We start from the raw sequence: 20,464 nt of genomic DNA on the forward strand, positions 1-20,464 counted from the left end.
AATATACAGGATATTGCATTTAATCGAGTTAACCCAACGGTCTTTAGTATACCGTCAACTTTTTTTAAATTATATTTTTCCCATAAACCATCGACCCGGTTCCTGCAAACTCACCCTGTACAGCACGATACCTATTAACGCAAAACATAAATTATTTGATATGAATGCCACCATATAAATTAAAAACAAAAGTGCAAGTACAGCTTTGGCTAAAGAGCATAGTTTTAGCAATAGAACGATCAGTGAAAATGTTGACTAGCGCCGTTTTTTTACAAATTATCGTTGGCTATTTGGCATGTGGAAACGCGGCGAAAATTTTAGGAATTTACACGTTACCTTGGGGGAGTCACATGATCCTTGGTACCAAGTTGATGAGAGGATTGTCATTGGCTGGACATGACGTCACATTGATTACCGCCACTTCTACCAAGGATATGCCAAAAGAAGGGCAATGGAAAGAGGTTGTTATTGATGGCATGGATCAACTTCTAAATGGTAATTACGTTATGTTTTCAAAATTTGGGCATCAGTTGACCGAAGAATAACAGTTCTAAATTGCAAATATGAGAATAGAAATTCCAAGTTCCTAAAATTATTTATTTTTTCTAGATAAAAAAATAAAAACCCGGCACTTTTTTATTTATTTGGTATCTTTAATGTTCTATAAACACCATAACAACAGAAAAACACAACTTTTTTGGACGTTTGTTTATTGAAAAGGAAAATTCTTATTTCATGTGCAATTTTTTAAGCATTTAATATTTTTCAAGCCTCACAATACTTAGGTTTCTAAACTAATTTTTTTAGAGTTGACCCTAGATGGCGCAGCATTTACCAATACGAATAAATCCAGACTAAGCGTCTTTACGGATATCAAAAGATTCAGCGAATGGGGAGTGAAAATTTGCAATGCATCTTTATCCCATCTAAAAATAAAAGAGATGATCCGATCGGGGGAAAAGTTCGATGCAATCATCCTGGACCAATTCTTAAATGACTGCCAACACGTTTTCTCGTACCTGTTCGAAGGCCATTTAATAGTGGCCAGCACCCTAGGTGCTAACCTTATGGTGAATGGTAAAGTTGGCAACCCTCACCCTATAGCAATATCACCGATGGGTATAGAATCAGCTGCATCCGAAGCTGACCGATCTTCCCTCTATGCCAGGTTTAAAAGTCTTTTAATATATTCCATCAGGCAAGCGATAACGTTTTTATTAATTTTACCACGACATGGACAAGCAGTCCACGACAACTATCCAGATACACCCAGTATATTCGAAATGTACTATAACGTCTCCTTGGTGCTTTTGAATTCCCATCCCAGCTTTGGAGAGGCTGTGCCATTAGTTCCCAACATGGTTGAAGTGGGTGGTTTCCACATAGATCCACCAAAACAATTGCCAGAGGATTTACTAACTATAATGGATAAAGCGAAAGATGGAGTTATTTATTTCAGTTTAGGATCTGAATTGAAAAGTAAAAGTTTGCCCAAAGCGAGGTTGGAAATGTTGTTGAATGTTTTTAAGAGTTTGAAGCAAACTGTTTTGTTGAAGTTTGAAGCAGAGTTGGAAGAAAAACCTGATAACGTGCTAATTCGAAAGTGGATACCACAAAATGATATTTTGGGTAAGTGTTGAAAGCATTATTCTTAAAAAACGTTAAGAGAGTCAGAAGCTATAATGAGAATATTCCTAAAAGTAGTCAAAGAAAAAAAATCACATAAGAATGATTCTAGAGACAATTTTGTCAAGGCTCAACAGCTACCAAGTTGCATGTTGCAACATCTCGATTTATCCTTAGCGGACAATTTTGAGCATAATTTAGAAGCCACTTAAAATATTTTCATGCTTCTTTTACAGTATTGGAGAGGAGTTTCTGAGAAGCAAACCAAGGGTAAAAATGCTGTTTGTTTGACAAATTCAGGTAGTGACAGCAGTTTTGGTTAACTACCTTTTTGTTGCAATCTTTCTACCCAAAATGTACTTTTTCTAGAAATACTTTTACGAAATAAAAAGAATATTCTAACAATAGCATTAGGCAAAGCAAGAGTATTTCTTACCTAAGGGTTTCATATAAGAACATCTCTTGTACCTCGAAAATAAGACAATTTTGTCAACCAAGGTATAAGAACCGCTAAATTTTAAGCTTCGGCTACACCTTTTTTTAGCATCAAATTAAAGAAAATCACTCACAAATTAACCTTTTTCAGCTCACCCTAACTTAAAACTTTTTATAACCCATGGAGGATTACTAAGCAAAGCAGAGAGCATTTACCATGGGATACCAGTCTTGGCCATTCCACTTTTTGCTGATCAGATCATGAATGCCGATCATATAGTCCAGACTGGGATAGGATTAAAAATAGACTTCCACGATGAAAATTTTACTGAGGAAACACTCAAAAGACTTATTAGGGAAGTGTTGGATAATCCAAGATATACCATGACAGACCCATGAGTCCCATGGCTACGGCGGTTTACTGGATCGAGTACGTAATAAGAAATAATGGGGCTCACCATCTACGAGTGGCTGGAGTTGAGATGCCTCTGTATCAGTATTTATTATTGGATGTATTGTTCATTATGATTGCGGTATTATTAGGGTTGTTTTTTGTGTTTAGGTGGATTTATAGGCTGATTTTTAGGAGCAAAATAAGTGAAAAGTTTAAAAAAGCTTAGAATTATGAACATTTGTAATGTTTATAGAAAAAGTTGTAACGGTCTAACATTAAGATTATAGTTTAAGTTATAATTATATGGATCTTTTTTTGTGTTGTGTTTATTTGAACCTTTTTCCACTTGTCTGAACGAGTAAGGTCAGCGACATACTCTCAGTTTAACCCAAGAAGGAACATGTATAACATCAGTGGTTCACTTTAAAAATAGCGCGAACTAATTACAACTTTTGAAGCTTATGCCCTTGGGTTTAAATTAATTTTTGTATGCTATAATATACTTTATGATAATCTCTTATTTTTCATAAAATTGATTACTTTCAGAATAAAGAGAACTTATTATTACGTCACGCAATAACTGTTCCAAACTTTACCCATGGTTTTTAAATTTAATCTTGTTAACGTCGAGTTATTTCTTTATAAAAAGACTTTTTAATTGACAAATTTTGAAACCCGGATCGAATAATTTTATTATAAATTGTATTAATAAATATTGCCGTTTATTAATAATATTGTCTTATTGCCAATAATAACATTTATACTTGGCTAAGTCTAACTTTCTAAAAGCTACTCTACTGAACCAGGTAATAAGCAACTTAAATTTTCCAAAATGAACAGAAAGACGTATCTGAACGCAAATAACATGAGTGGCACAATAGGTAAGTTTATTATATTTGAAGAACACACAATAAAAAAATACAATCCAAAAATAAGAAAAAAAATTGTATGATTTGTATGTATACAAAATATAAATTAAATAGGAGACATTCTGAAACTAATTAGCAAACAAATTGTTCTTATATCCGGTTGTAAGTCCGAGGATCTGATTGTAAAAGAAAACAGTATTGTATGAAAAGATACGTTTAAATAATATACTTTGGTGAAAAGGCTGCGTAAGCAATCTTATAATAACATTATGTATTGCGAAAAATTAACCTTTCTCGAATGGATAAGGGTCCTATGAAATTCTTTAATATTTTAAAAAGAACTGAAGAACTCCATTTTAGGCAAATTATTACTTTTTAACAAGAGAATATGTGATCATATTTTCTTAAGCTAAGACATTAATTTTTTTAATATAATTTTTGAATCTAAGCTGAAAATCAATCAAAATTTCTAAATTATTTGCAGTATTAATAAATTTAAGTTTAGTGAGATCTATATGAATATTAATATTACTTTTAATGTTATTGGTCGTGTTTACGTTTTTAAAAATCATAAATCTAGTCTCGGATGAGTTTAAAAGTAAATTATGCGCTCTGGAAACATCACTTCTGGTTTTTAGATCTTGATTGATGTGCAATTTGGCCTCATTGACATATTCGTAATCAAAACAAGGATACAGTTGCGTCATCCGCAAATGGTTGCGTCTTACAAAATTTCGGAGATTTCAAAATGTTGGATGTGTAACTCCACAGAAACCTGTAGAATTCCAGATAATATATAGGCTTGATTGGAGTATATTCCATTTAAAAATATAGTTTGGAATCTGTTACTAAGATAAGATTGAATCGGGTGTTTGAATTGAATCATATTATTTTAACATAGAAATCAGTAGATTATGATTAATTGTGTCAAATGGTTTGGAAAAATTGAAAAGCATCAAGATACTAATTAATGTTTTCTCAGTCGCCTGCATTACATCATTCAAAATGTTAGTTAATGCTATGATCGTGCCAAAATCTTTTCTAAAGCCGCATTAGGTGTCGGGTTAATTTTTTTCATTTACAACAAATTTATAGATCTGACTATACAAAATCTTGTCACTGAGGTTTGATAAAGCCGGCAGTATACTTCCTATTCGGAGGTCATTAAATGACGACGCGCTAGCTTTTTAAAAGGGACTTACCAATAGAAACCTCCCACGTCAAGTAAATAACTTATAGATAAAAAAGGTAGTTTTAATAGCTTTGTGAACATCAATTTATTGTTTTAAACAAATAAAGCACATGTTGACTCTGACTTAAACTCGCACTAAACTATTATTACAGTAAGCAACCCGCTCTAAACAAAATGATTTATAATGAAAATATTGTGGATCATATTATTAATGTCATTAGTAATAGAAAGATTTTTATGAATTAGTAGTTATTATTATCTTTGCAGACATGAAATTTTTTTAAGGTTTTCCATATCCGACGAGGATTATTTGGGTTACAAATTGAACTTAAATATATCTTTTTTCCCCTCTTATAGCAGCCAAGGTAAGGTTTTTAAGTTATTTATAATTAACCCAGTCCCCATTGATGTTAGTTATACTAAACTTTTTTGACGCTCTTGTTTCATAAATCTCTGATATTTTTTTATTGGGCTTAGTTATGCGAGCTTCTCTAACTTGTGCATGGTTACTAAAGGTGTTTAAAACCAGATCATAAACATGTTTAATTTTATCGTCATATTAAATAATAAATATCATTAAATAAAACGAAATTTAAGTTTCGCAAAAAATTATTATAAATAAAATTTTTTAATTCTCTATATTTAATAGATCTAGGAACAATTGTTTTTTTAGGTAATATTAGATCTTAGAATATCATCTGGTGATCAGAAATATTATCAGCTGATATGAAGCCTGTTTTTCAAAATACAAAAATTGCTGGTAATAAAAAATATGCGCGCGCGCACCATTATGTTTAAATAATAATAACAAATTTTGTCTAAAGTGGGTTGCAGTTTATATAATTTCTTACAATATCAGTCATCTGTCATTAATTACAATGGGCCAGATTATAATAATAGATTAACTAAATACTACAAGTCTCCCCTGAAAAAAAAACTTATATAAAAATGTTAGATAAAGCAAGTTAAAAATACAAGCAGTATAAAGCAAGCACATATACACATATTTTATGTATAATAGATATACATTACGAATGAGAAAAAAAAAGTTATATATAAATTTATGTTTATTTTTTTTTTACTGGCGAGAGAATAATAATTGTTTAATTTGTTTTTCAATGGTAGCACAGGATAAGATAAATGTTGAAATGTTTAATTAGTTAGCAGTATTAGCGAGATTATATGAAAAACTTCTTTTGAAAAATTCTTTCCTGTGTCGCAGAATAGTTAGTAGATGTAAATTGTCTAAAGCAAAGAATTTCATGATTTATGAGGTCAAAAGCCTTAGTATGGTCTAGCAAAGCAAGAGCACTAAATTTATCCTCATCCCCTTGAAAGTTATCATCAGTTACATCAGCTAGGTTTTCAGCCATAACTGTGGTACAGCTATGGCTGAAAAATCTAATTTTCATTGGAAAAAACACGAACCCGTATATCTACAATTTTTTCTAATACTTTAGAAAGTGTTGAAAGAATGCTAGTTAAGCGCAGATCTTTGAATTCCTTAGGTTGCGATATTTTAGACAAAGGTGTGCTTCTTTTTCATTGCGATTTCGAGCTGCTGTCGTAAAATTTCGTAATTGTTTGTAATCTGCGTAGTGATCTGAGTTTTTTGATGTTTAAGCTTTGTCACTTAATTTTTGAAAATTTATTTTTCCATTAAGTTTCTATTTCGTTTAAATACCTTTGAAGGAGCGTGCCCATCAAAAAGTTATTTTAGTGTAGTGTAAAGAAATTTTACTTTGTCGTCTATACATATAGTGTAGATATTATGCCAAGGTTTCAAGATCGTTTTATGTTATTAAAAGAATGAAAAAAAAACATAAGTACTGTACTTTAATTTTTAAGTATACCTGAAGATGGTCAGACAGGGAGACGTTTTGGACCCCAGCGTTTTCAATATGCTCAAAATTTCTGAAAATAAGGGTTATCGAAATAGAGGTTATATGAGTAGGCTCGTTGATTATTTGAACAAAGATCAAAAGTATCCATAAGTGATTCTAGATGTGTAGTGGAATCGGTGGAGTTTAGAAAATTTATATTAAAGTCGCCAGTGCATATTATATTTGGTGGCCTGTAGATATTTCCTATTATGACGTGATTATTGCCTGAAAGTGACATTTCTCCAAATTTATTCAATAAAATCAAGCTTTACTGTCTATAAAACTTGAAATGTCATATTTGATTTTACGCGACCCCACCTCCTTGCCTCGCTTGCCTATAACACCTTGTAAAATTATAATTACTAATATTAATATCAGTACTATTAATTCCTGAGTGTAACCAGGTTTAATAGGTTAATTAAAATCAAGAACATAGTTTTTAAAATTTGAGAAATTTACCAGTAAAGATCGCATATTAGACTGGGAAATAATAAGTGGTCATTTAAGGGAAGGAAAAAGGATCTAAAAAAGTTAATATGCATCAATTAAAATAATGAAAAATGAGATATGCTCGCCTCACGACCGCTGTTGCCTAGAATATAATAAAGTACCTAATTTATTACAAATAAAAACCAAAAACCACACTAATTAGGGTTATAAACCATTAACTCAACAAGGTCGACAAAATAAAGTAAAGTGGGGCAACAAATTACGTTACAAAAATAAATTTACCTGCGTAACCATAATAATATTATAAAAAATATTTTAAAAAAACAGTGCTTTCTTAATTTACAGTACAAATTATACTTTACATATAGTTACACCAAGCTAAAAAAACAATTAAATAAAAATTTGTAAAATAATATTCATACAAATTTTGCTTATTTGAAAAAAAAATTACATTTTTAAATAACTTTAATAAATTCAAGCTGAATTAGTGCTTAAAGTAATAATTCGTAATTAGTTTTTTCACCCTTTCTTATATTCTACACTTGGTATTTTAGGAAAAAATTGTAGTTATTAGTCATTTAAAGCAATGTCAATATAAAAAAAACAATTCTCAGACATTTTCGTTTAGACATTAAGCATTTTTATAAGAAAATTTATTAATTGCCGCTGATAGCAACGACAAACGAAACTTTGTAAGATCTTCTTTCACTGATATTGTTTGATTTCAGGAGTCCCTGGCCTTTTAAAACTGATCTTCGATCGATATCATTGTAAAAGGATACTAAGGTCGTTGGCGGATTCTGGCATTTAAATAAATGCACATCATTGATCTTGAATTTTTGTTTGTTGTTAAATACATCCAAAACTTTTTTGCGCAGAAGTCTAAATATTCTCACATTGAGACTGCGCGATTCCTGTTGCTGGTTTTCTAGGTTCTTTTCAAGCGCTTCAATTTTTTTCGGGAGACTGGATATAGTTTCTGCTTGTTCTTTTAGCCGCTTCACAAATTTTTTCTTAAGTTTTTTGGTCACTTTTTAGACCAAATCTGGTCATAAAAAATAACCTTGACCTTTTCAATATCTGCAGTTGTCAAACCCATTGTAAACAAACGACCACAATATAACTGCGCTACAAGACACAGAAAGCACAGGATAAAGATATAACTTTACACGTACCACTATAGCAGAATTCTTCTGGATGACTTTTGCAACTTAAAATACTATGTTTCGGTAATTATTTAGTAAAAAAAATTAATAAAAGGCAGCAGCCGCAACGACCCTGTTCTATTTTAAATAAAATAACTCAAATACATGTACCTCTACATTAAAAGTGACATCTCATATATGTTTAACAAACACATCACGAAAATTATAGCTTATAATTATTTTAACTACTTTGCAAATTCTATATCATTTGTGACATTAATAAATACAAATTTGTTTGCAAAATAATAACAAGTTTTGAAACATATATTAACACGAATTCTTTTAGGATTTATATACAAAATTTTATTAACTCAAAAATAAAATTTTCAAAATGGCTCGCCATTTTTCTTGGGCCTTTTAGAAGTGTTCTAAATAAATAGAAGATGATGTATTGCTTCAGTCTTCCTCTGACCTTTTGGAATTCCTTGACTCAATCACAAGGCCAATCTCACTGATTGAGTGGCTCATGAATTTGTCTAGGATTCTCACCGCTATGGTGGTTTTCGGTCTGGTCGGCTTCACTTTATAGTGTAGGTGGAAATGTAAACGAACTGGACATATGCTTTGTAGATGAATTGTTTGCAAACTTCCAACAAGTTGTGGTTTTTTGGGTATGCAAAGCATTATTTGGAAACGATTTTTGATTACGAAAAAGACTTTTCTCTAGAGTTTCCTGTTTCAAAGGACTTCAAAATTTACTAAAGAATGAGGCATTTCTTGTAATAATAAAGTTTCCTCTTTTGACTTAATCATAAATACCCTTGATTAGTGCCCTTGATTCTTATGATTTTCAAAGTCTGGGATCATCTTAAGATGTCAAAAGATTTTTCTTTGTTGGCTTGCGCAATACTAAGTCACCCATTTAAAAATTGTGGTATTTGGTTGTTTCAGGTATGAGCATACACTTTCGGTTTCATTTTGTTTTTAGCATCTGTTTATTTAATATCTTCGTTGAATTTTGCATAATGGGTAGACAATTATTTACAATTATAAGTTTTCATTTTCAATATGATTACATAATACCTATTTCTTGACAGTTTTCACAAATCTCTCTGCCATTCCATTGACTTCCAATGCTGGTGTTATTCTTATATGTCTCACTCCATGATTGCATAAGTAATCTGCAAATTCATGTCCATTGAACATTTGACTGTTCTAAATACCACATTGAATAAAAATCACTACAAATTTCTTTGGGGTTCTTATAAAAAGGAAAAATTGGTAATTTCTCAATTTTTTTTTATTTAGTGAATATGATTTTTCAAGCTTCTGCAAAAATTTTTCAGATATTCCAAGCAATTCCAAATTTTTTTACGTAGTAATAATAATTTATTGTGAGCTCAAGGTATTGGAATAATTGTTCAATACTTTCGAGCAGTTCAATATACTTATGGAGGTCCTAGAACAATTGTTATTTTCTTCCAGGCAGAAAATCTAGATTTATTTATTTGTCATCAAACTTTTTTAAACAACATACCATGTCACATCTACCAAAGAAACACAATTTTTTATGGATAAAAAATGGACATACCTGAAGATTTTTTTTAATACACCGAAAATAATTTTATATACTTCTTATATAATAATCTTATATATCTAAAAATAAGTCGATAAATCTGAAATATATTTTTAAAGTTCTCTACACACAGTGATAAGAAATACTTTTTCATCCAGAAAAATCCTTATTTAATTGACTTTAATAAATAAAAATTAACAGAGCAAACAACAACCGTTAAACCCCCTATTATTATTATTGCGTTGATAATTCAAAAGGAATTAATGTCAGTATATACAAAGTGTCTCGGAAAATGTGGGAAATCTCAAAAAAAAATTATAGGAACCTTTTTTATAAAAAAATTTTCTATAGGCCCTTCATACGAAGATATGGCTCCTTAAATACGCCGATGGAAATCGGTTTTTCTTGGATAACTTTTGAAGTACTCGGTATATTTCAATGAAATTTTTACGTGATCAACACTACTAAGGATCTCTTAAAATGAAGTCAGTAAAACAAATTTACCGTATTTATATTACCAGGGGCGGACTAGGTTGTAAATTATAATGCTTACATTTTTAGCACCCTGTATGATGTTCCACTGATGTTCAATTGATGATTCCACTGTTGTTCATTATCGATAAAATGAACCTTTTTGGAGAAAAAAAATTAGGGAATCACTGTTTTATTTTAATTAAAAAGACCCATGACATGCTCTTGTTTTCAGCGATGCGACAGTTATTCTAACAACAAAGAAGTTCCATTTTAAGGTGTTTAATCTGAAAAAGTACATGTTTTTAAAAATGCAGTATGGTTCTTAGAAACAAAAAATTATTTAACAAAATGTAAGGCTATGTTTTTCTTGAAACTAAAAAACATACTGAAATTAAAAGTTTAAACACTTCAAGTAGGTTCAACTTGGGCTTCGTGACGTCTGATTCACTCAATCCAGGATAGTCGCCACGACAACCCTGGATTGTTGCTTATCACATAAAAATGAATCCTGATTCTCTGTAACAGTTCCTCCTGAGTATCGACAGGAATTGAATACACCAAGGCTTTGAGGTGACTCCATTGGAAAAAAATCCAATGGCGTTAGATCGGGAAGCCGAGGAGGCCAGTCAATGTATTCAACGGGTTGGAAAAGTGTTATTCAGGTGGTTCATTACAGCAATGCTGAAATAAGGTGAGGCTCTATCATGCATAAAATACCTGTTTTAGCGGACCGCACATGGCAAATGCTCTATTAAATTAAGAAGATTCAAATAAAGTTCTCATTCAATCGTGGCGGTAATACGAATGGCCCAATCAAAAAACTGCCAATGATTTCTGCCCAGATATTAATTGATTGGAACTGATGTTGATGATAAGAAACAACAGCGGCATGATTTTCAGCAGCCCATACATGCGAGTTATGTAAATTCACTCCGTGATTGCGTAGTAATCGACAAATTCATGTTTATTAAAAGGTAAGTTATCTGATTTAATGGATTCTAAAAATCCCCTTAGACTTTTTTATTTACGTTATATTATATATGTTACATTTGACTTTTCTAAACAGCAGAATGAATAAATTCATTACAACTTCCTTTAGGATTCTCCTTACCAAAAAGAAAAATAGGTAATTTTTAAATTTTTCATGTAGTGATATCTTCCAGATAATTGAAGCCATTTCAAAACTTTCTATGTAGAAATAATAATTTATTGTATGTTTCAAGCTCTTGGAAAATTTCTTCAATACTTTCAGGCAGTTGAAGTTGTAGGATATCGTTCCAAGATTAATTATTACGGAAGCTTCTGCGAAACTTTCCATATCATCCAGGTAGTTGTAGTCATTTCTTTTTTTATATATGATAATAATAGTAATTTATAATGTTTCAAGTTCTTGGAATAATTTTTCAATACTTCAAGTAGTTCAGATAATTTTTACATTTTTCCACGTAGTTGCACTATACTTGTATTTGGAGCTCCTGGAATAATTTTTATTTCTTCTTCAGAAAAAATAAATCTAGATTTATTTATTCATTATCAAATTTTTCTAACATCATAACATATTACATTTATTAAAGAAACCCAATTTCTTATGAAAAAAATTGACATACCTAAGGATTTTTTTTAATATATTGAAAATAATTTTACGTACTTATAATGTTATATTTCCAAAAATTAGGTAGATTAACCTTAGCTCCTTCATAAAGTTCTCTACATACAATGATAAGAAATTTTTTTCAGCCAGAAAAATCCTTATTTGATTGACTTCAATAAACAAAAATAAATAACTCAAACAGCAACCGTTAAACCCCTCATTATTATTATTATTACAATGACAATACAAAAAGATGTCAGTATATATAACGCAATACCTAAGAAAAAATATATATTATATATAGATACTAATGCCACTCAAAAAGTACACCTGTGCAAAAAAGTGCAACTGATATGACCGCATAAAATAGTTTTACCAATAGAATCATCAGTGAAAATGTTGACTGGCGGCGTCTTTTTACAAATTTTCGTCGGTTATTTAGCATGTGGAAATGCAATGAAAATTTTAGGCATTTACACGTTTCCATGGGGCAGTCACATGATTCTGGGTACCAAATTGATGAGAGGACTATCATTGGCTGGACATGACGTCACATTGATTACCGCCACTGCTACCAAGGATATGCCCAAAGAAGGGCAGTGGAAAGAGGTTGTTATTGATGGAATGGATCGACATGTTAAAGGTAGGTAATTACTTTTTTTTTAATTTGGGCAGTTGACCGAAGAATGACAGTACTACATTTCAAGTATTGGCGTTCCAAGTTCCTGGAACTATTTATTTCTTTAGACAAGAAAAAATTACTATATTTTTTTATTTATTTGGTGCCTTTGATGTTCTAAACACCATAACAACTAAAAAACAGAACTTTCTTCGGACGTCTTATTAAACCCGGAGGGAGGATCAATATTATTTTATGTGAATTATGCCTTTTCATTTTTTGCCAGTAGCTGGAGTAATTTTTCAAATTTTTGCAGATAGAAAAAATTTCGCACATATTTTATGCTCCTACGATAAATTTAAATTTCTTCCAGGCAAATAGAGGCATTTTTTATTCCAATTTTCACTGACTTTTCAAGCCTTTTTAAGTCCACGTTCTTGCATTTACAAGAAAACTGAAATTTTCCAAATATTCCAGAAATTCATAGATATATATAGAAGGACATTTACAAATTATTAGCTATAACTATAAATATTAACCACATTAAAAAAATAATCAAAATGATTATGTTTTTTTTTAGAATTGACAATACATTTGACTAAAACAATTACTAATACAAATAAATCTAGACTGAGCGCCTTCGCGGATATCAAAATATTCAGCCAATGGGTAGTAAAAATTTGCAATGCATCTTTATCCCATCCAAAAATAAAAGAGATGATCCGATCGAGGGAAAAGTTCGATGCAATCATCCTGGACCAATTCTTAAATGACTGCCAACACGTTTTTCCGTACCTGTTCGAAGGCCATTTAATAGTGGCCAGCACCCTAGGTGCCAACCTTATTGTGAATGGTAAAGTTGGCAACCCTCACCCTATAGCAACAGCACCGATGGGTATAGATTCAGCTGCATCCGAAGCTGACCGATCTTCCCTCTATGCCAGGTTTAAAAGTGTTTTAATATATTCTATCAGGCAAGCAATAACGTTTTTATTCATTTTACCACGACATGATCAAGCAGTCCACGACAACTATCCAGATACACCCAGTATATTCGAAATGTACTATAACGTCTCCTTGGTGCTTTTGAATTCCCATCCCAGCTTTGTAGAGGCTGTACCATTAGTTCCCAACATGGTTGAAGTGGGTGGTTTCCACATAGATCCACCAAAACAACTGCCAGAAGATTTACTAACTATTATGGATAAAGCGAAAGATGGTGTTATCTATTTCAGTTTAGGATCTGAATTGAAAAGCGAGAGTTTGCCCAAAGCGAAGATAGAAATGTTGTTGAATGTTTTTAAAAGTTTGAAGCAAACTGTTTTGTGGAAGTTTGAAGCAGAATTGGAAGACAAACCTGATAATGTGATGATTAGGAAGTGGATGCCACAAAATGATGTTTTGGGTAAGTGCCAGAAGAGTTATTCTTATAAAACGTTAAGATAGTTAGGAATTATAATGAGAATATTGGGAAAACAGGTCAAAGAAAAGGGATTTCTTACTCAATTGTTCCATATAAGAATGTTTCTTAGATTAACACTTTCTGAACCAGAGACAACAGCAAAGGTCCAAGTGCCTTCAATTTACATATTGCAACATCACGATTTTCACCTTTGCTGAATAATATCAGGCATAATTTAGAAGCCAGGCTTGAGGTATTTTCATATTTCTTTTACATTAATAGGAGCTCCTAGCTCCTAAAAATAGATTTACGGGTAAAAACGTAATTTTGGTTATGTTTTAAGTAATTTTTTGATGCTATTTTTTACCAAAAATTTACTATTCCCAGGAATATTTTTACGAAATAATAAGAATATATTGAAAGAGTATTTCTTACGCAATCGTTTCATATAAGAACGTTTCTCGTACCTCAAAATTATTCTCAGCTACAGAGAATTTTGTCAACCAAGGTACAGGAACAGGTTTTTTTAACACACCAAAATAGAGAAAATACCAGGGGATATATTTTTCCGGAATGTTTAGAGTTACACCAAGACATTCAAGTTTCTATGTTTTCACCTTACGTCATTCTAGGAATGTTAATAGAACATAAATCAATAAATAAAGAAAAGCCTTGTATTTCTTCTCAAAAGTGAAAAGTGAACATGACTTTATTAATTTGTGTTATACTTCTGAGAAAAATAAAAATACACCCTGTTAGGCAAATGAGTTTCTAAAACGTTCAGTTGTATGCAGTGGTATTTAAAATCTTATGGTGTTTGTAAGGCTGTGACTGTGTAAATCTAAAATTCGTAAAAAAATTCGTAAGAGATATTTAGGGTACCTAGACCTATAATCTCTATAAACAAACTGACCAAAATGTAAAGCTGCTCTCATCTTTTAGTATTTTATTTTGATCAAATGTTGGTGTATTGTGCTCGTATGTCAAAAATAAATATCAAAGCGGCGTTTTGAGTTATTTACATCTTGTTCCTTATTTTAAGGCTGTATATCATATTCTGAGAATTTAGCCTGGCATCACGAGAGAAATTCAATAGCAAAGTTGCTTACTTCATTGGCATTGTTCAGCTGAATAGGTGGTTCGCAGTTTTTATTAATCCTAATATTCCAATTATATTTGAATTTATGCCAATTTTTTGTATACCTTGTCTTCACTACGAATAACAAAAAACAGATAGTTATTTATGTCTAGGTAGAGCCTTTATGTTCAGTTTCACCAGTTGTAAATATTTATATAGTTTGTAGGTATATAGTTTGTAAATATGTTAAAATCGGGTTTCTTTACTTTAATTATTTGCTATATTGTATCGATAATATAAGGCTTGTACTTTTTCTTAATTACTGAAAGATATTAAATTACTGAAACATATAAGAGAAAATAACAAAATTTAACTCTTTTCAGCCCACCCTAACTTAAAACTTTTTATAACCCATGGAGGATTATTAAGCCTTACAGAAAGCATTTACCATGGGGTGCCAGTCTTGGCTATTCCATTTGTTGGTGATCAGGTCATGAATGCCGACCATATAGTCCAGACTGGGATAGGATTAAAAGTCGACTTCCAGGATGAGAATGTTAGTGAGGAAATGCTAAAAAAACTTATTAGGGAAGTGTTGGATAACCCTAAATATAAAGAGAACGTGCAAAAGTTTTCCAAGATTTACCACGACAGACCCATGAGCCCAATGGCCACGGCGGTTTACTGGATCGAGTACGTAATAAGACACAATGGGGCTCATCATCTACGAGTGGCTGGAGTTGGGATGCCTTTGTATCAGTATTTATTATTGGATGTATTGTTGATTGTGCTTGTGGTGTTATTAGGGGTGTTTTTCGCGTTTAAGTGGGTTTTTAGACAGATTTTTAGGAATAAAACAAGTAAAAAGGTTAAAAAAGCTTAATGCACTGAAAAAAGAACCTGGTAAAATTCAAGTTGATGGTGTATTTGACCCATATTTATTTGGAAGAAGGTGGTAAATGTTTAAATTGGTGTAATTTTACTAAGGTTAATCAATTTTTCATAATTGACTTAATTGTATGACCAATATTTTATTACGCCAAGATTTAAAATTATTAAAGCAACTTCTTGAAATTTTTATATTTACATATAAATTTGATAAATAAATATGCAGTTTGCCCCCAAGTTAATATTTGCTTCCGTATAACAAATTGTATTGTATTTTTGTAAATATTTATTTACTTGCTTTAATAGAGATAAAATTATCACAAACGATGTTTATTAATTGCCATTATTCATTGAACGAAATAGAAGAATTTTTAAAGTTACATTGCCTAACCCCTTTGAGTTCAATGTTTGAAGGTAAGTAAGGTAAGTCATAAGTTTGAAGTAAAAATACAAAAAATTAATTTCTTAATCCTAATCTTAAAAATTATTAATAATCGGTTATAAAAAAAATTCACACACAATATACAGGATATTATCAAAAATAGATTCTATTGTAACTTCTAAACCTATTATATAATTAATTTTAAATAAATGGGATTAACTAGGAGGTTAAAGCAAAAATTAATCGATACGCTTTTTTTTAAACTTTAATATTCAGTAAATATGTCAACCTTAATTGTTAAAACCAATCTAATTAGATACCCTTTCAGCCAGTAAAAAAGTAGTGGATGCAGAAAGTGGCCCTTCTTCTAAAATTCAAAAGATTGAAAATGAAGAACCACGACTAGTACTCAGGGTATTCCAATTTATTTTATTTCAACTAATGATACTGCTACGCTACGAAGCTCAATAACGCTGGACCCTTATTTCTTTTCAAGAAGCCTTTGTTGACTCTATTATAGAACATGTTGATGTAGAGTCAACCTTAAAGAAATATTTTTCTTTAAGATTAACTCCACTGTGGGACAAGCCAATCCAATGGTTTAAATGGTTCGAAAATGTATCATTTGAAAATAAAATAATAATATTTGACCAAACAAAATATTATTCTAGATAAATTTAAGTATGATAAAAAAATACGTAATTAGATATTCAAGTCTTTATATGTGATTATGAAATTAGTATCTATTTGTCAAAACAAAGAAAACCTTTTTTTCGAGATCAAGCGAATCCACATCCTTACAATGGTACACTATACATCAAATAGAAAAACTGTGGTAGTAAAAGTCTGATTTTCAGTATTCAATTATATAAGTTTTTCAAATTATATATTTTTTAGTTGTCACATTATTTATCGCTCATCAAATATTTTGTCTACAGAAAAATTACTTAATTACTTAATTTCGACATAACTTTTAGTAAAATAATAAAAGCTTTAGTAATTTATCTTTCATAACAAAATTGCGTAATTAGTTTCACTAAATGGCCAACTTAATCCAATCACTAATTATAAGCAAAACAATATTATCTTATTTAGGATATTTCACTCAAAGTGGTAATAATTTGATTCGAATTAAGGCCGAAATTTAATATTAATATTTTGGAATTACTTTAAAGAAATAATGTGTTCCTTTAGATTGATAAAATCACTATTACATGAATATACTATTGATTCAATTATATGGTATTTCATTATTATTTTTCACATATTCAAAATAAACACATATTTACTTGGTTTCACATTGACTCTAAAAAAATAATGGTAAAATAGTGGTATACATAATAATATGATAGGACTAAGTAAATTAGCCTTTTGAAATTTCTATTTCAATTAAATTTAGTTATATTTTCTAATAATTTAAATTATATTTTCAAGTAAATATAATTTGCTGAAGAAAAATACTCTTCATATATTTGCACAATTTTGCAATTGCATTTGTACTTTTTCTTTATACTTAATTCATGCTTATTATAATCACCAATTTTTACACCAATAATCAGATTGTGGTATTTATTTTTATCATTATGTTTCCTAATTGTACCAACTATTTATGTGTTCTGGGCCTCAATATTCTTATAGAGGCGATAAAAACAAATTTTTGCACATGTGTACACCTATGTCAATATTTGAATTAAGTCTTAGAACTAAGATGTACATTAAAAGCCAAAATGCAAGTTGAAAAATTTTGTTTTGCAATTAAAGTAAAAAATAGAGCAGGAACAAGGAAAACAAATTTTTCATTGCTAAATAAAGTTAAATGCAAACTTGGTATTTTTTTTATTTTATTGAAATGAATTTACAAAATTAATTTAAGAAAGATTCAAAATATTCTTTTTTCATTTATTGTACATACATATAATTGTTCTAAAAATTATTGAAAGGTAGCCGTTTGTGAAGGGAGATAATTTAGGTAAATAAATATGAAATGCTATCTATTGAAATTCTAAAATTAAAAAATAAATATGTTTTTAGTAAAACGTGTGTTTTTATACAGAATATTGACTACATAATATTCAGTAACCAATACCTTAAAAATAAAAATAAAGCAGTATATATTATGAGGATAAAATTGATTCTCTAACTATATATGTATGCCTTCAGTAATATATTACGAAATCACATTGATTTGAGTTAACATATAACTCTAAGATAAATTTCATTCGGAAAATTATTGAATATATGTATATACAGTGAAAGCTCTCCTTGCGGACAGCTCCTATAAGCGGACATCTCTTTTAACCGGACAAAGTTTCTGGAACCGAATTTCAGCATATCATTTTCAATGTTAAATGCATTCCGATAATCGGACGCTCTTATAAACGGACACGAACCCTAGATTTTTCTGTATGTGATCAAAAAATCTCCCATAAGCGGACGCGAAACTCTAATACCCGGACGATTTTTAGTTAATATTGGGAAAACGCAAGCAGCTGAAATTGCCAAAAATAAGGAAGATATCAGGAGTAAATGGCAATAATCAAGTTGATGTGTCACAATTTTTGGAGAAACTTCCGTTCATGTTGCTTGGCTACAAACCAGAAGACGTGTACAACGCAGATGAAAGTGAACTTTTTTTTCGCGCATTGCCCGACAAAACTCTGTCCCTTAAAAATGAAACATGTGTGGGTGGAAAGTTGTCTAAAGATAGACTAATCATTTTATTCTGTGCAAATATGGCCGGTGAAAAATGCGATTTGATTGTCATCGGGAAAGCGGCTCGTCCCCGTGCTTTAAAAAACGTTGCTATTAAGGATCTACCAGCGACTTGGAAATCCAACAAAAAGGCATGGATGACCCGAGAAATCATGTCTGAGTGGTTACTGGAATTCGACCGCAAAATGGGAATCCAAAAAAGCACAACTTCAGTTTGTCAGTCCTTGGATCAAGGTATTATACAGAACTTTAAATTTTATTATCGGCATTTGATTTTAAAACATATTTTAACAAAAATTGACGATGTCCAAAGCTTATCTGAGCTTACAAAGTCTCCAACTAGCAATAATAGTCCCTGATTCTTGTTAAAAGGTATTCGCTACTAAAATATAGTTCCTGAATCCACTTTGCTACTTAAAATGTTACTTTATAGAATATAGTTACTTTAAAGTATAATTTAGAAGTCGCTGTCTGGTTCCTGCCACTAATATTTGTGAAAGATAAGCACCCATATATTAAGTGGCAACGGTTCACTTTCAAGTAGTATCTTGGAACTACCTGAATCTTTACAAATGCCACGATAAAAGACCAGAAACTTTATAGTCACTTTTTATGGTAGCAGTTACTTATACATGTTACTGTAATGCCTCGAAATAGTTTTTGTTACTTTGTGGTAGCAATTTAAATTCCAGGGTGGTTCCGGCTACGAAAATTAGGATCTTTAAAAACATAGTTGCACATATAGTTCCAAGGTAGTTATTTTCACTATGGTAGGATACTATGAAGTGGCTGCCCCATACGCCTTGCCACTAAAAAGTCGCCGGTATCAAAAATCGGTACTTTAAAGTGGCCGTTACTTAATACACCCCACTAAAAGAGCAAAATAATAGATCAAAACCACAAAAATATCAAAATTTTCTAATAGTGTTACACTTGTTATAAAATTTTATTATTTTAGAGTACAGTAAAATGCCAAAGGTAAATAAAAAAAAGTTTAGACATTCCAGTTCTTTTTACCGGAGAGTTAAACAAAAACGGAATATGCCAGAAAGCGAATTTCAAGAACCCGAAAATCAATTTTTGCATGATCCTGTAATGCTGTTAGATCAACATAATCCCGTTGATGAAATTTTAGAATTTCTTTCAGGTGACTCTACCTGTGAAGATCAAATTAATTTAAAACCTGGAAGTAACATTAAATCAGAATTAATTCAATGGGCTTTAAAATACTCAATTCCCCACGTAGCCTTAACGGATTTGTTAATGTTATTAAAAAATGAACTTAAGCTTGAAGAACTACCTAGAGACAGTAGAACTTTAATTGGAACACCAAGCTCCTGTTCCATAGTACCAATGGGAGATGGTCATTTCTGGTATACTCGGATCCAAAAAAAATTGTATCAGCAATCATTTTTAACCGAGTTAAATAAGGATAAAGATATTTCTTCTATTTCTCTTATTTTTAATATTGATGGACTGCCTCCGTTTAATAGTTCTCCTTTACAATTTTGGCCAATATTACTCAAAGTACATGAATACCCTAAATTAAAGCCAATGGCTATTGCTGTTTATTGTGGACCAACGAAACCCCCTATTCAAGAATATTTTATTTGATTCACTACATTTATTTTATATACTTAGGTAATATACATTTTTTTTATTTACTTAAGAAATATGTATATAATATTTAATAATCTCTTAATTTTTTAATTTTTTCTTAAAAAATCTTAAATTTTTTAAGGTATTAT

The 20,464-nt window shown here is 30.7% G+C and overlaps 2 protein-coding genes across 4 annotated transcripts in view; one reads left to right on the top strand and one right to left on the bottom strand.

Moving 5' to 3' along the window:
• The window catches only part of LOC126737876 (cytochrome b5 reductase 4), a 162,783-nt gene that overhangs the window by 138,298 nt on the left and 4,021 nt on the right, over positions 1-20,464 (bottom strand). The gene's annotated exons all lie outside the window — the stretch shown is intronic.
• Positions 150-16,023, top strand: LOC126737877 (UDP-glycosyltransferase UGT5-like). Of its 2 annotated transcripts, XM_050442956.1 has the most exons (4): positions 150-495; positions 808-1,629; positions 2,213-2,433; positions 15,339-15,873. In XM_050442956.1, the coding sequence occupies exons 1-4, from the start codon at positions 165-167 to the stop codon at positions 15,615-15,617; spliced, it is 1,653 nt and encodes a 550-aa protein (XP_050298913.1). In that variant the 5' UTR covers positions 150-164; the 3' UTR covers positions 15,618-15,873. The 2 variants fall into 2 exon arrangements, with proteins under 2 accessions (XP_050298913.1, XP_050298914.1); XM_050442957.1 differs by lacking the exons at positions 150-495; positions 808-1,629; positions 2,213-2,433 and adding exons at positions 11,941-12,278; positions 12,835-13,659 and having other exon boundaries at positions 15,118-16,023.

The sequence above is a fragment of the Anthonomus grandis genome, chromosome 6 (assembly GCF_022605725.1).
Source record: "Anthonomus grandis grandis chromosome 6, icAntGran1.3, whole genome shotgun sequence".
Classification (NCBI taxonomy): domain Eukaryota; kingdom Metazoa; phylum Arthropoda; class Insecta; order Coleoptera; family Curculionidae; genus Anthonomus; species Anthonomus grandis.

What these genes read in the sequence shown, in the direction of transcription:
- LOC126737877 (XM_050442956.1), top strand. Translation starts at nt 165, where the DNA reads ATGCCACCATATAAATTAAAAACAAAAGTGCAAGTACAGCTTTGGCTA. An exon ending in CATGGATCAACTTCTAAATG is followed by an intron (nt 496 to 807) that starts GTAATTACGTTA and finishes TAATTTTTTTAG; the next exon opens with AGTTGACCCTAGATGGCGCA. An exon ending in ACCACAAAATGATATTTTGG is followed by an intron (nt 1,630 to 2,212) that starts GTAAGTGTTGAA and finishes AACCTTTTTCAG; the next exon opens with CTCACCCTAACTTAAAACTT.